Here is a 14,957-nt window from a genome sequence, read left to right as displayed (position 1 = left end):
CAATTCAGCATTGAATCCCAGTGAGGGTGACAGCACCTCAAAGGAGTGCAGTCCTGAGCGTGGCACCATGGGGCAAAGGATTGCACAGTGGGGCAGAGTGAAGTGTAGAACTGCAGTAGTCATCGGGGATTCGATAGTCAAAGGGACAGACGGTCGTTTCTGTGATCGCCGACTTGAGTCCCACATGTTGTGTTGCCTCCCTGGTACCAGGAAGGACATCATGGAGTGGGTGCAGAAGATTCTGTCGGGGGAATAGAAACAGCCAGAAGTCATGGTCCGTGTGTGGGTTCCAACAACAAAGGAGAGAAAGGGGATGAGGTCCTGCGGTCAGAGTTTCAGGATCGAGGGAGGAAGTTAAAAAGCAGGACCTCAAAGGTAGTAATCTCTGGATTACTCCTAGTGCCATGCGTCAGTGAATACAGAAAGAGGAAGATAAGGCAAGTTTATGCATGACTAGAGATATGGTGCAAGAGGGAGGGCTTCAGATTCTTGGGGCATCAGGACCAGTTCTGGGGCAGGAGGGAACTGTTCAAGATGAACAGATTGCACCTCAATAGACCTGGGACCAATGTCCACATGGGGTGGGTCACCAGTGCTGTGGGGGAGGGTTTAAACTAATTTTGCAAGGTGATGGTCACCAGCAAGAAGCATTAGAAAGGAGAAACAAAGTGCACAAAGGATTGTGAGAGACTGATAGAACTAGAGTAAGAAATAGTACAGTGTTAGGTGGGATCGGTATAAGAGATAAGATGAGAAGGTCTAAGATAGGTTGAGAGTGTGTGTGTGTGTGTGAAGGCACGAAGCCTGGTAAATAAGGTTGGTGAGCTGCAGGTGCAAATAGTCACATGGGAATATGATGTAGTGGCGATAATGGAGACCTGGCTCAAAAAAGGGCAGGATTGGGTATTAAATATTCCTGGATACACGGTGTTCAGGAAAGATCTGAAGTAAGAAAAGGAGGTGGGGTGGGGGATTGGTGGCAGTATGATTAAGGAGAATATTGCAGTGCTGGAGAAAAAGGATGTCCTTGAGGGGGTCAAGGACAGAATCTATTTGGTTAGAGATATAAACAATAGAGGTGCCATTACACTACTGGGTGTATTCTTTAGGCCGCCAACTAGTGTGAATGATATAGAGGAGGAAATTTGCAGGGAAATTACAGAGAGGTGGAAGAACTATAGAGTAGTGACAATGGGGGACTACAAACATCCTAATATAGTGTGGGATAGTAATAGTTTAAATGGCAAAGAGGGGATGGAATTTCTTAAGTGTGTTTAGAAGAACTTTCTTGATCAGTATATTTCTGGCCAACGAGGAAGGAGGCATTGCTGGATCTAGTTCTAGGGAATGAAGTGGGTCGAGTAGAGTAAATTTTAGTGGGGGATCATCGAGGGAACAATGATCATAAGGTTTAGATTAGTTTTGGAAAAGGAGAAGGAGCAATCTGGATTAAAAATACTTAACTGGAGGAGGGCCAATTTCTGTGGGTTGAGAACGGATCTGGACGGATAAATTGGAATCAAAGATTGGCAGGCAAAACTGTAATCGAACAATGGGCGACTTTTAAAGAGGAGATGGTTCGGGTACAGTCTTGGTACATTCCCACGAGGGGGAAAGGTAGGGAAACCAAAGCCAGAGCTCCCTGCGTGACAGAAGAGGTAGAGTAAGATGAAACAGAAATAGACAGTATGACAGATGTCAGGTTGATAATACAAGAGAGAACCAGGTGGAATATAGAAAGTACAGAGGAGAAGTGAAAAAGGAAATAAGAGGGGCAAAGAGAGAGTATGAGAACAGACTAGCGGCTAACACAAAAGGGAATTCAAAATCTTCTATAGGCATATAAATAGTAAACGGGTAATAAGATGAGGGATGGAGTCAATTAGGGACCAAAAATGAGATCTACACATGGAGGCAGAGGGCATGGCCACGTTCTAAATGAGATCCTTGCATTTGTCTTTACCAAGGAAGCAGATGCTGCCAAAGTCACAGTAGGAGAGGAGGTAGTTGCGATACTGGATGGGCTAAAAATTGATAAAGAGGAGCTACTAGAAAGGCTGGTGAGGGTTGACGAGGGCAATGCGATTGATGTTGTGTATATGGACTTTCAAAAGGCACTTGATAAAGTGCCACATAATAGGCTTGTCAGCAAAACTGAAGCCCATGGAATAAAAGGAGCAGCAGCAGCATGTATACGAAATTGGCCAAGTGACAGGACACAGAGAGTAGTGGTGAACTGTTGTTTTTTGGACTGGCGGAAGGTATACAGTGGTGTTCCCCTGGGGTCAGTATTATGTCCACTGCTTTTTTGATATATATTAATGACTTGGACTTAGGTGTACAGGGCCCAATTTCAAAATTTGCAGATGGCACAAAACTTGGTAGTGTGGGAAATAGGGAGGAGGATAATAATAGAATTCAAAAGGACATAGACAGACTGGTGGAATGGGCGAAGACATGGCAGAAGAAATTTAGTGCAGAGAAGTGCAAAGTGATGCATTTTGGCAAGAAAGATGAGGAGAGGCAAAATAAACTAAACGGTACAATTCTAAAAGAGGAGCAAGAATATAGAGACCTGGAGGTATATGTGCAGAAATCTTTGAAGGTGGCAGGACAGCTTGAGAAAGTGGTTTAAAAGGCAAGTGGGATCCTGAACTTTAAAAATAGAGTCATAGAGTACAAATGCAAGGAAGTTATGTTGAACATTTATGAAACACTGTTTCAGCCACAACTGGAGTATTGTGTCCAATTCTGGCCACCGCACTTTAGGAAGGATGTGAAGGCCTTAGAGAGCGTGCAGAAAGATTTACTAGAATGGTTCCAGAGAGGAGTGACTTCAGTTACCTGGATAGACTGGAGAAGCTGTAGTTGTTCCCCTTGGAGCAGATATTTGATTGAAACATTCAAAATCATGAAGGGTTTAGATAAAGTAAATAAAAAGAAACAGTTCCGATTGGCAGAAGGGTCGAGAACCAAAGGATACAGATTCAGGTGATTGGCAAAAGAATCAAAGGTGACATGAGGAAAGCTATTTTTATGTAGCGAGTTGTTATGATCTGGAATGCGCTGCTGAAAAGGGTGGTGGAAGTGGATTCAATCATAGCTTTCAAAAAGGAATTGTATAAATACTTGAAGGGAAAAATTTGCAGGGCTAAGGGGAAAGAGTGGGGGAATGTGACCAACTGGATTGCTCTTACAAAGAGCCAGCACTGGTTCGATGGGCCGAATGGCATCCTTCTGTGCTGTAACCATTCTATATGATTCTAAGAGTCGGTAATCAGAGGTCCCAGATTTAAGTTAATAAAATTTTCAGGGCTATGGGGAAAGGGCTGGAGCATGGGACTAATTGGATATCTCTACCAAAGGGCTGGCACAGGCATGGTGGGCTGAATTGCCTCTATTGTACTGTATGATTCTATGATTGTATGCTTCTATGAATCAATTCCCCCTTTCCTGCTCAACACCTCAGGCTCGATCATCTCTCATTTAGAGGGAGAATAGGGAATATTGGGTTGAATAGCTGAAAAGAAAAACTGTGGTAGTATCTAGGAGATAGAGTGGAACCAGTGGATGTAATATATTTGTATTTTCAAAAGGCATTCGATAAGGTGCCACCTAAAAGGTTGTTACGTAAGATAAGGGTTCATGCGGTTGGGGGTAATATATTAGTAAGCATGGATGATTGATGAACGGACAGAAAACAGAGAGTAGGTATAAATGGGTCATTTTCAGGTTGGCTGGCTGTAATCTCTGGATTTTAGAAGAATGAGAGGTGCTCTCATTGAAGCACATAAGATTCTGAGGGGGCTTGACAGGGTAGGTGCTGAGAGGTTCTTTCCCCTTGCTGGAGAGTCTAGAAGGACGGGGCATCGTTGCAGGTGAAGGGGTCGGGCATTTGGGACTGAGATGAGGAGGAATTTCTTCACTTGGAAGGTTGTGAATCTTTGGAATTCTCTAACCCAGAGGGCAGAGGATGTGTATATTCATGGCTGAGATAGATAGATTTTTGGACTCAAGGGAGTAAAGTGATATCTGGATCGGGCGGGAAAATGGAGTTGATGTCAAAGATCAGCCATGCTGAATGGCGGAGCATGCTCGAGGGGCTGTATGGTCTCCTCCAGCTTCTATTTCTTATGTTCTAATTTCTTATGTCCTTATGGTAAATTGGGTTCAAATGGGGTTGACATGCTTTGATCGGGGAGGAACAATCAGACAGTGGAGAGAAGATAATACAGAGGAGAGGGAGTCACGGTAACAGGCAGCAGGGAGGAGAATCCAGAGCATTTATAATGAGAAACTGACAGATACAAATGGGAAATGAATATCACTCCAGTAAAAGTGTTATCATTAAAACAATTTATTTTCACACACGTTTTCATTCAGTATAAAAAGTTTTCAGTTTAGAAAAACATTGTCTATTCCCCAACTCTTAATAAATATCAATAAATTAATATTTATTTTTGAACTCACATTACGCATTGTATAAAACTGTAACATTTCATTAGTGGAAGAGATCACGATGATAAATATCAATAAATTAAGATGACCCTGAGATGAGTTGAAGTGCTGGCCCCTGGGAGAGCAGAAACTAAAAGGTCAGAGCGGGTCAGGGTTAAGGTCAGGGGGCATCAGTCTGGAGCCCAACCTTTGAAATCCTGACTTCACTCTGTAATCCAGTGACCGAGCTGGGTATTGGCAGGGCAATCCAGTGCAGAGAGTTGTCACTGGAAGATCAGCAACTGGAATAAGGAGCCTCACAAAGCTGAATGGCAATGGAACAGTTTCCCTATGGAATGGGGCTGGAACCAACAACCTTATGACTCAGAGTGTTACCGCTGAGCTAAGTTGACAACATTGTAAAATTAATAATACTTTTCATTACATAAAATATATTTTAGAAATTCAGTGCCTTTAACATAAAGTATCATCATTCTTAGTCTGAATTAAACAAGTCATTGGAAAATCTTCATGTTTACTCTTCTCATTTTTGTCTTTACACATTGTGTAAAAAGTGTATAATTTTATTGTAGTCAAACCTTTAACATTTCATCAAGATAAATATTACACCAATAAATATCAATAAATTAAAATAAATAAACAAATATAGAAAAATATCAAGACATTCCTTCTTCTTCATCAGTCACCTAGCTGCAAATCGCTTGTTTACAGCAACACAAGGTAACATCTTTTAAAATATAATTTTTTTTAATAAATAGATGGTCTTTTAAATAAATATTAATTGTTGCCAGTCTCTATTAAACATGTCTTTGGAAAGTCTTCAGTTTCTTCTTCTGATTTGTGCCGTTATGAAAAGGATCTGTTGTAAACGGGCCCTGGTCTCAGCGCGGATCATTTCCCAGGCGCAGTCACTGAATCTCTGAAAAAGAGAAATATTCAGGAAAATACATTAGAGAATGAACAGATTTAAATTGGGTGAAATGAACTATCTGTCAGTAACCAAACAGTCAAATATCAATTGTCCCACCTTCTGTTTGAGAAATTTTCTCAGTTTCCTGAAGTATCTGTGAATGGCGGCGTTTCTCCTCGGCCTGGACTCTGAGCCCGGTTTCTTGACACATTCCTCCAGCTCTTCGAGCTGCCGATCCAGGAGAAGCCGGAAGTTTTCCACCTTGTCCTGGGGCCATGTGACTGAGCCCAGGTTCATGCTGTAGATCTTGATGAAGTGACGCAGTGTCTGATGGACAATCTGGATCCTGTCCTGGTTCTGAGCAAAATACACACAAGGACATTAGAGGGGGTCTGTTCCTATTTCACCGGCCCGATATTGGGCAAACCTAACAGCCCATCACCGCAGCTCAGCTATTTCCCATTTTAATGATGGTGTAAATGTGTAAAGTGTCTGAATTTAAAACCACAGCCGAGAGATGTTTTTTCTTTTTCAAAAATTTAAGCTACGGCACATGGATTGATGTTGGCAATATTACTGGGTTAATACATAACTGGTTCCTACCACATTCCGCTGTGGGCTAATTTAACCCCTTTAGAGCGGTTATGGACAAGGACACGGAACAATGAAACATGAAAATACTCAACTGCAGGAGAACTAATTTCAGTGAGTTGAAAGGGGATCTGGCCCAGGTGGATTGGATTTAAAGATTGGCAGGTAAAACAGTAAATGATCAATAGGGGCCTTCAAAGAGGAGATAGTTTGGATACAGACTCGACACATTCCCATTTGGGGGAAAGGAAGGGCATCCAAAGCTTGAGGTCCCTGGATGGCTAAAGATATGGAGATAAAACTTAAACAAAAAAAGGAGGCTTATTATAACTACCAGTATGATAATAAAGTGGAGAACCAAGCTGAATATAGAGTACAGCGGAGGACTGAAAAAGGAAAAAAAGGGGGCAAAGAGAGTATATTGGAACAGATTAACGGGTAACATAAAAGTCTTTCATAAGCAAATAAATAGTAAAAGGGTAGTTAATAGAATGGTGGAACTGATCAGGGACCAAAAAAGGAGATCTTGTGGTGGCAGAGGGAATGGCTGATGGACTGAACGAGTACTTTGCATCTTTCTTCAAAAAAGAAGGGGATGCTGCCAATATCAAAGTAAAGGAGGAAGGAGTGGAGAAATTGGATAGGATAAAAATAGATTAAAAGGAGGTACTTAAAAGATAAGCAGCTTTTAAAATAGAGAAGTCACCCGGTCCAGATGGGATGCATTCTAGGTTGCTGAGGGAAGTAAGGTTGGAGATAACGGAGGCTCCAGCCACAATCTTCCAATCCTCCTTAGATATGGGAGCAATGCCAGAGGACTGGAGGATTGCAAATGTTACAAAAAAGGGGGAGAGGGATAAACCCGGCAACAACAGGCCAGTCAGCCTATCAATGGTGTAGGGGCAACTTTTAGAGACAATAAAATTAGACAAAATTAATTGTCACTTGGAAAAAAATCGGTTAATAAATGACAGGCAGCATGGATTTATTAAAGGCAAATCGTGTTTAAGTAACCTGATTGAGTTCTTTCATGAAGTAAGAGAGAGTTGATGAGGGTCGTGTGGTTGATGTTGTGTATATGGACTTTAAAAAGGCATTTGATAAAGTATCACATAGTCGACTTGTTAACAAAACTGAAGCTCATGGGATTAAGGTGGTAGTTGCAGCATGAATGTAAAATTGGCTAAGGTACAGTAAGAAGAGAACAGTGGTGAACGGTTGTTTTTCAGACTGGATGGAAGTGTAAAGTGGTGTTCCCCAGGAGTCAGTGTTAGGACCGCTGCTCTTATTGATATATTTTAATGTCCTGGACTTGCGTATATAGTGCACAATTTCAAAGTGTACAGATGACATGAAACTCAAAACTGTAGGAAACAGTGAGGAGGATAGTAACAGACTTCAGGACAACATAGACAAACTGGTGAAATGGGCAGACACATGGCAGATGAAATTTAACACAGAGAAGTGTGAAGTGATGCAGTTTGGTAGGATGAATGAGGAGAGGCAATATAAATTAAATGTTACAATTTTGAAGGGGGACGGGAACAGAGAGGCCTGGGGGTTTACGTACTCAAATCTTTGAGATGGCAGGACAAGTTGAGAAGACTGTTAAAAAAGTTTACAGGATCCTTAGCTTTAAAAACAGATGCATAGAGTACAAAAGCAAGGACAATGTGTTTTACCTTTATAAATCAATGTTTCAGCCCCAGCTGTAATATTGTGTCCAATTCTGGGTACCACTCTTTAGGAAGGATGCCAAAACCTTAGAGATGGTGCAGCAGAGATTGACTAGAATGGTACCAGGGATGAGGGACTTCAGGTATGTAGAGTGACTAGAAGATCGGGAGTTGTTCTCTTGAGCAGAGATGGTTAAGATAAGTTTTAATAGAGGTGTTGAAAGGGTTTTGATAGAGTAAATAAGGAGAAACTGTTTCCAGTGGCAGATGGGTCAGTAACTAAAGGGCACAGATTAAAGGCAATTGGCAAATGAACCAGATGCGAGATGATAAGAAATGTTTTTATGCAGCGAGTTGTTATGATCTGGAATGCACTGCCTGAAAGGGTGGTGGAAGCAGATTCAATGATAGCTTTCAAAAGGGAACTGTATCAATTGAAGGGGCATATTTTTCAGGGCTATGGGGAATGAGCAGGAGAATGGGACTAATTGGATTGCTCTTTCAAAGACCTGACTCAGGCACGATGGGCAAAATGGCCTCCTTCTGTGCTGGATCATTCTATGAATCTATGATTTAACCTGCCCGTGATGATGCATACCACATAGCCAATCATCGCAGTTTAGGAGTGAGATGATAAGACGGAGTGAGATGAATACAGGGAGTCAGATAGTTAAAGGAAATGGAATTATTAGGAGTGAGATGGTTGGATGGATTGAGGAGGTTAGACGGAGTAAGATAATTAGAGGGAGTGAGATAGAGAGAGTGAGCTGGAGCGAGTGAATATTTCTGCCATTTTCACATCAATGGGCGGCCAACACGGGGTTTGAATTTCCTGATTAAAGTTCTGATGAGATTGTTGATCTTACTCATAGTTTCTAGCAAACTCTTGCTTGAATAATATAAAATAATATCCAGTGTTCGCTCACCTGTAAACCCCCTGAAAGTTTCACCAGGTTCAAGGACTTGGTTTTCAGCGAGAGCCTCTCTTTAACACACTGACGGGGAAAGGGACCGCCCTGAAACAGAAGATCATCACCGTTACAGACAGCCCAGAGAGAGAAATACAGGAGAAACAGTGACTTTTAATTGAATAAAGTTATAAAACGCCAAACTATTTCTCCTGATATGAGTTTTTACAACAAACAGGCCCTGTGTGTTTCGAATCCGGCTCTGCATGCTGTTTAAACACATCATTTCATTCAGTTTCTTGAGATTCTGTGTGTTTCGAACTTGCGGTAACTGCAGCCTCTCGCAGACCAGACTCAAGGTCCAGGACAAGACCCACACAATGCAACATCTCCAAATACTCGCCAAAACCATGCTCAAACGACCCAGGGTAAAGAGCCGATCTGAAGGATCAGAAACTGAGCGACCGCCGGAGCTGCCGAGTCCTGTGGGTGTCCCCCTCTCCCCTCAGTGTCTCTTCTGTTCTCCCACCCCCACCCCCGCCGAGTCTGATTCACCCTCCCGCAATATAATTACCCCTCTCAGTGTTTCATTTCCTTTCTACCCTCGGGGTCTGATTGCTCCCTTCCCTCAACATCAGATTCTCCCTTTCCAGACAATATTGGTTTCCCTCTACCCTCAGTCTCTGATTCTCCCCTCTCTATATCAGGATGTCCCCCCCCCCCCCACCCAGGGCCTGATTTCCCCTCTCCTCTGTATCTGATTCTCCCACTCTCCATTTGGTCTCATCTCCACCATCCCTCCGTTTCTGTTTCCCACTCAAACCATCATTCCCCTCTTCCCTTAATATCTGATTCCCCTCAATCTCGATTTCTCCCACCCCTCAATATCTGATTCCCTCTCTTTCCTCAATTCATGACTTCCCGTCTCCTCAGTATCTAGTTCCCATTCTCTCCTCAGATCTGATTCCCTCCTTAATATCAGGGTACCCCACTCCTCACTGTTCGGTTTTCGTTCTCTCCTCAGAACTGATTCCCTCCTTCACTTAGAATCTGATTCAACTCCCCCGGGGTCTGATTCAATCTCCCCCCACAATATAAGATTACCCCCCCCCCCTTCAGTCATTCACTTCCTTTCTCCACTCTATAGAGTCTACCTATAGAATCTGACTCAACCTCCCCTCAATATAAGATTACCCACCTCATCAGTTTTTCAGTTCCCTTCTCCCCTCATGGTCTGATTCCACGTCTTCCATCAGGATCACGTTCCCTCTCCACTCAGCCCCTGATTCCCATCTCTTCTTTACCCGATTCTCCCTGTCGCCTCAAGGTCTAATTCCTCTGTTCCAACCAGGGGTCTAATTACCCCTCCAGGTTTCAGGGAACTCTTGCTGTAGGACACTATCAATGAGTGTACCGAGTGTAACAGTAGAGTCACTCTAACCATAAAGACGTCAAATTCATACTGAAGACTCGGTTGATATTAATTGGACAAAGTTACAAAACCCCAAACTATTTCTCCTGATATAACTTCTCATAACAAACAGACCCTGTATAGTTCGGTTCCGACTTTTGATGCTGTTTAAACTCACCATTTCATTCAGTTTCCTCAGAGTCTCTCTGTTGAGAACTTGCTGTAACTGCAGCCTCTCACAGCCCAGACTCAGGGTCCCGGAAAACAAAACCCACACAATCCAAAATCTCCAAACACTCGCCAAATCCATGTTCAACCGACCCATGGGTAAAACGCCGATTTGAAGGATGAGAAACTGAGCGGATCGCGGTTCAGCTCCGAAAACGGTTCTGAATGAAACTCTGGAAGTCGAAATGTCGCCGCTTGTGATCCCGGAGCGGTTGCCTGAGCTGCCGAGTCCTGTGGGTGTGTGGCTGGATACTGCTGGGAGCTCTCACTGCGATGCTGTCGGCTTTAAGAGGGGAGACTGGGAATGTTTGGATTACATTCGAAAAGTGAAATCGAGCTTCAGGAGAGCAATAATTTGTGCGGTTCCTTTCTGAGGTGAGGAATCCAAAAGCTGGAGATTCGTGAACCAGCGACTGGAAAATCCCCCATCGAAGATCACAACCAGCGCTCGGTCCCAGCTCAATGTTGTCTGGATTCGAATCAAGGGGGCACTGAAGTGGTGTCGGGGGCAGAGTCTGTATTGGGGGAGTGCGGACATGTATTGGGGGCTGTATTTTATAATCCGGGTTATAGTGACACCGACAGCGGTGATCCCGGTGCCGCGGCTTTTAGTGCTGACATTCGGCTCCATAGAGAGCGATTCCCTTTTAAATCCACTCTCTCCCCGGTGTGCTCACATCGTGCTTTTACTGTTCACACTTCGCGGGCTGGACATTGCAGAGAGCCCGGCTCACAGTGCAGGGTCACGGTTTGATGCTGTCTGTCCGATTCCCCTGTCGGAGATTCTGCTCTTTCAGTAGAAAAAGTTCCTCATTTCTCGGTTGTTTTTTGGAGGTTTCTTGAGATTTTGTTCTCCAAGAATATTTAATCTGCTCGGACTCTGAATCCGAAGGAAGAACCGACTCCTTTTCTTTCATCGTTTCTTTCTTTTCTCTCTCCCGGGAAAGTGTCCGTGTCAGTTTGTCTGTGAAAATGAGCCTTGTGTCAATTTCACCGAAAGCGAAAGTGCCTCAGGGAAAGTGACGAGTCTCGTCATTTCCGAAATTGAGGAGTGTTTGTGAACAGAACGGATCACCCTGAGAGGGAGTGAGGGGGAGCTGGGAAAAGGTTTGGGATATCCGGGATACCCCGGTTACTCGGGAATATCATAAAATCACTCTCAGCTGTAACTACAAACAAAAACTTCTCCATGAGTGAATCTGGGACCGAATCTCACCAGCACCACCTGTGGACAGCGGCAGTGAGTGATTTGGGCTTGAATTAAACAATCACATGACAGCAATTTAAAGAGATACTGTTTTGGTGAAAATCTTTTCATCAAATCGTTTAGTTTTTGATCGACCTTCTAAGGCTGGGGATCAATGGTTATCGGGAGAGCTAAGAGTAAAACTGAAATTTAATAATTGCCTATAAAATAGGCTAATCATAGAATCATAGAAGTTACAACATGGAAACAGGCCCTTCGGCCCAACATGTCCATGTCGCCCAGTTTATACCACTAAGCTAGTCCCAATTTCCTGCACTTGGCCCATATCCCTCTATACCCATCTTACCCATGTAACTGTCCAAATGCTGTTTAAAAGACAAAATTGTACCCGCCTCTACGACTGCCTCTGGCAGCTCGTTCCAGACACTCACCACCCTTTGAGTGAAAAAATTGCCCCTCTGGACCCTTTTTTATCTCTCCCCTCTCACCTTAAATCTATGCCCCCTCGTTATAGACTCCCCTACCTTTGGGAAAAGATTTTGACTATCTACCTTATCTATGCCCCTCATTATTTTATAGACTTCTACAAGATCACCCCTTAACCTCCTACTCTCCAGGGAAAAAAGTCCCAGTCTGTCTAACCTCTCCCTATGATTATTAAAAGTTCAGAAGGGAGGCGAAAAGGGGACCAGGAAGTGTAAAAGGGAGTCTGAAATGCACTGGTGGGCAATACACACGGAGGATGAAACGTTAATGTGGCTGAAAGATGAAAGAATTGGAGGGTGGCATGAAATAGTAAGTCCCTTTCGTCTTAACTCAGCTATAGGGCAATTTATGGAGTCCATAATCTGGGAAGAAATTTATGAATACTTGAAAAGACATGGGGTCATTAGGGGCAGTCATCATGAATCTGTAATGGACAGGTTGTGTTTGGATAATTATTTAACTTTTTCAAGGAAGTCACAGATATAAATAAAGGAATGTAGTCAGAGTTATAGTTATAGATTTTCAAAATGTGTAGGATAAAATGTCACACAAATGATTTTCATTCCCACTTTCCACTGATTCCCCTCCCCACTCATTGCCTGATGTCCCTTCCACTCATTGTCTGATTTTCCCTTCTGTCATCCCTGACTGATCCTCCAAATCCCCTCCCCACTAGGTATCTCGGAATTTCCCTTTCTACTTAATGCCTTCAATTTTAGAATGGATATGAAAGTAAGAAAGTTATGCTGAACCTTTATAAATCACTGGTTAGGCCTCAGTTGGAGAATTATGTCCAATTCTGGGCACCATACTTAAGAAGAACGTCAAGGTCTTAGAGAGGGTGCAGTGGTGATTGACTAGAATGGTATCAGGGATGAGGGACATCAGTTACATGGAGAGACTAGAGAAGCTGGGGTTGTTGTCTTTAGAGCCGAGAAGGTAAAGAGAAGAATAATATAGATGTTCAGAATCATGAACGGTTCTTATGGAATAAATGTGGAGAAACTGTTTCCAATGGCAGACGTGCTGAAGCCTGGAGGACCCCCCTCGATTGCTATTTAAAGAGACTATGCAGGATTTACAGGTTAGTGGCTGGATTATTGCTTCTTGCTGCCGAGACATTTGTAACTGTTTTTGGAGGTCTCCTAGCCTTGAATACTAGGACCCGGGGACATAGCCTAACATTTAGAGCCTGAGTGTGCAGGAGTGACGTTAGGAAATGCTTCTACACGCAAAGATGTTTGGAACACTCTTCTGCAGACGGCAGTTGATGTGAGCTCACTTGTGAATGTTAAAGCTGAGATTGATAGATTTCTGTGAACCAAGGGTATTAAGGCATATGGGGCTAAGGCAGGTATATGGAGTTAGGTCTCAGGTCCACCATGATCTCATTGAATGGTGGAACAGGCTTGAGGGGCTAAATGCCACTCCCACTTGCTGCCTCCTGGTATGCGCCACCTTCTCCTACAAGAAAGCGGGATTTCTGGTTGATGTGCCTGTCATGGTTGAATAGCTACCAGTGTGTGTAGCCTGTGAGTTGTGGGTGGGCGGCTTGCGACAGTGGTAATGTTTAAGGGTGAGAGGAAGCAGCTGATTGGAAGTATTGAATACAGATGGAAAGAGTTTGTAGGTATGTGGGTGATGAGGGGTGTTGTGCATGGTGCAGTTCATAGGGGATGCCACTAGACAGTTGGCCTCACTTACCTTGACCACTCATGTCAAAGCATTGAACTTCTTCCTGCATTGCATCCATGTTCATGATGTTTTGTGCCTGGCATTAAATTCGTCCCCCACTGCCTCCCACAGCCTTTGGATATATGTCTGGAATGCTTCTTGCACCCCCCCCCCCCCCCCACTTGTATAGGATGTCCCTCCTTCTGTCCACCCCTTGCACCAAGGTCTCTAGTGCATCAGCAGATAACCTTGGTGCACGCATTCTTGCAGGCCTGGTACCAACTCAGATTGGTGAGGTCCGACGTGCAGATCTTAGGATGTTGGATTTAGTTGTGCGCAACTTTTATTCAATGTTTTAACATAACTTACAGTGTGTAAACATAGGGATGGGACCTGCACCTGTATTTTATGTGTGAGACCTCTGAACTCTGTTCAGACTCCATGCAGACAGCAGACTGTTATTTTCAGCAAATAACAGATACCAACTACTTTCAGAGATTTCGAAGAAACATCCTCCCTTTAAGAGATTGAGCTCGCCCCAGTGGTGGAAAATGCAAATTGCATTGATTGCAGGTCCAAGGCCCAGAATGGAACGTTGATTGCAGGTGAGTCCTCCGGCCGGTGGAAACTTACGTCCTGCCTGCTCAGGGGTCATTGGGGGTGGGGTAATAGCGCATCGCACTACCTGCACCCAAAAACGGCCCTTATCCAATTTTCCCCCCATTATCTCTAAATAGATGAATAACTCAGTCAAAAGAAGAGGTGCTGAGCACCATAGGAGGAGCCCCAGGTATCAGTGCAAAAGCAGGAGCGGAGCAGAGTTGTGATAAGCGGTGCTGAGCACCAGGGGAGGAACCCTTTCCCATTCATGAAGAACAGAGGGAGTGACATCACAGTGACGCCACAGTGAACAGAGAGGACGAGCTCTGAGTGACCCCGGATTAAGGGTAGGTTAATTGGGATAAGTAAACAATAAGTAAATTAACAATAAGCAAGTATCCAAAGGGAGTTTGCAAAAAGAAGCTTTCTAAATATAATGGAATGACAGTTGAGACTCATTGCCTGCAATCCCTGTGCCGTGTTGGAGTTTCAGGATGCTTCATGTATCCTTGAGGGCCACACGTGCAGGAAATGCCTCTAGTTTCTCGAGCTTAAGCTGAGGGTTTCTGAGATTGAGGGGCAGCTGGAGTCACTGCAGAGCATAAGGAAGGCTGAAGGTTTCATGGATCGTACATTGCAGCAGGTGGTCACTCTGCAGGTACAGAGAGTTCAGGATAGCAAGTGGGTGGCCGACCGAACTGATAGGAAGAGGCAGGCAGTGCAAGAATCTTCTGGGTGTGTGGCACTCTCACTGGTATTCAATTCAGCATTGAATACCAGTGAGGGTGACTACACCTCAAAGGAGTGC

At 43.8% G+C, this 14,957-nt stretch overlaps 1 protein-coding gene across 1 annotated transcript; it reads right to left on the bottom strand.

The window, feature by feature from the left end:
* Nucleotides 1–5,278: 5,278 nt before the first annotated feature.
* Nucleotides 5,279–10,382, bottom strand: LOC137300179 (interferon alpha-21-like). The gene is made up of 4 exons (XM_067969258.1): nucleotides 10,133–10,382; nucleotides 8,562–8,651; nucleotides 5,486–5,725; nucleotides 5,279–5,377 (listed from the first exon to the last, which is right to left on the bottom strand). Exons 1-4 carry the CDS (start codon nucleotides 10,277–10,279, stop codon nucleotides 5,279–5,281), a joined length of 576 nt encoding a protein of 191 aa, XP_067825359.1. The 5' UTR covers nucleotides 10,280–10,382.
* Nucleotides 10,383–14,957: the final 4,575 nt, after the last annotated feature.

The sequence above is a fragment of the Heptranchias perlo genome, chromosome 30, assembly GCF_035084215.1.
Source record: "Heptranchias perlo isolate sHepPer1 chromosome 30, sHepPer1.hap1, whole genome shotgun sequence".
NCBI classification, from domain to species: domain Eukaryota; kingdom Metazoa; phylum Chordata; class Chondrichthyes; order Hexanchiformes; family Hexanchidae; genus Heptranchias; species Heptranchias perlo.
The sequence above is the reverse complement of the archived record's forward strand: the minus strand, read 5'-3'. Positions and strand labels throughout refer to the sequence as shown.

Excerpts from the sequence above, each read along its gene's own strand:
- LOC137300179 (XM_067969258.1), bottom strand. The coding sequence starts at position 10,279 with ATGGGTCGGTTGAACATGGATTTGGCGAGTGTTTGGAGATTTTGGATT. Across the intron at positions 8,652-10,132 it reads TGAGGAAACTGAATGAAATG|GGCGGTCCCTTTCCCCGTCA; the intron begins GTGAGTTTAAAC and ends CTTCTGTTTCAG. Across the intron at positions 5,726-8,561 it reads AACTTTCAGGGGGTTTACAG|AACCAGGACAGGATCCAGAT; the intron begins GTGAGCGAACAC and ends TATTTTGCTCAG.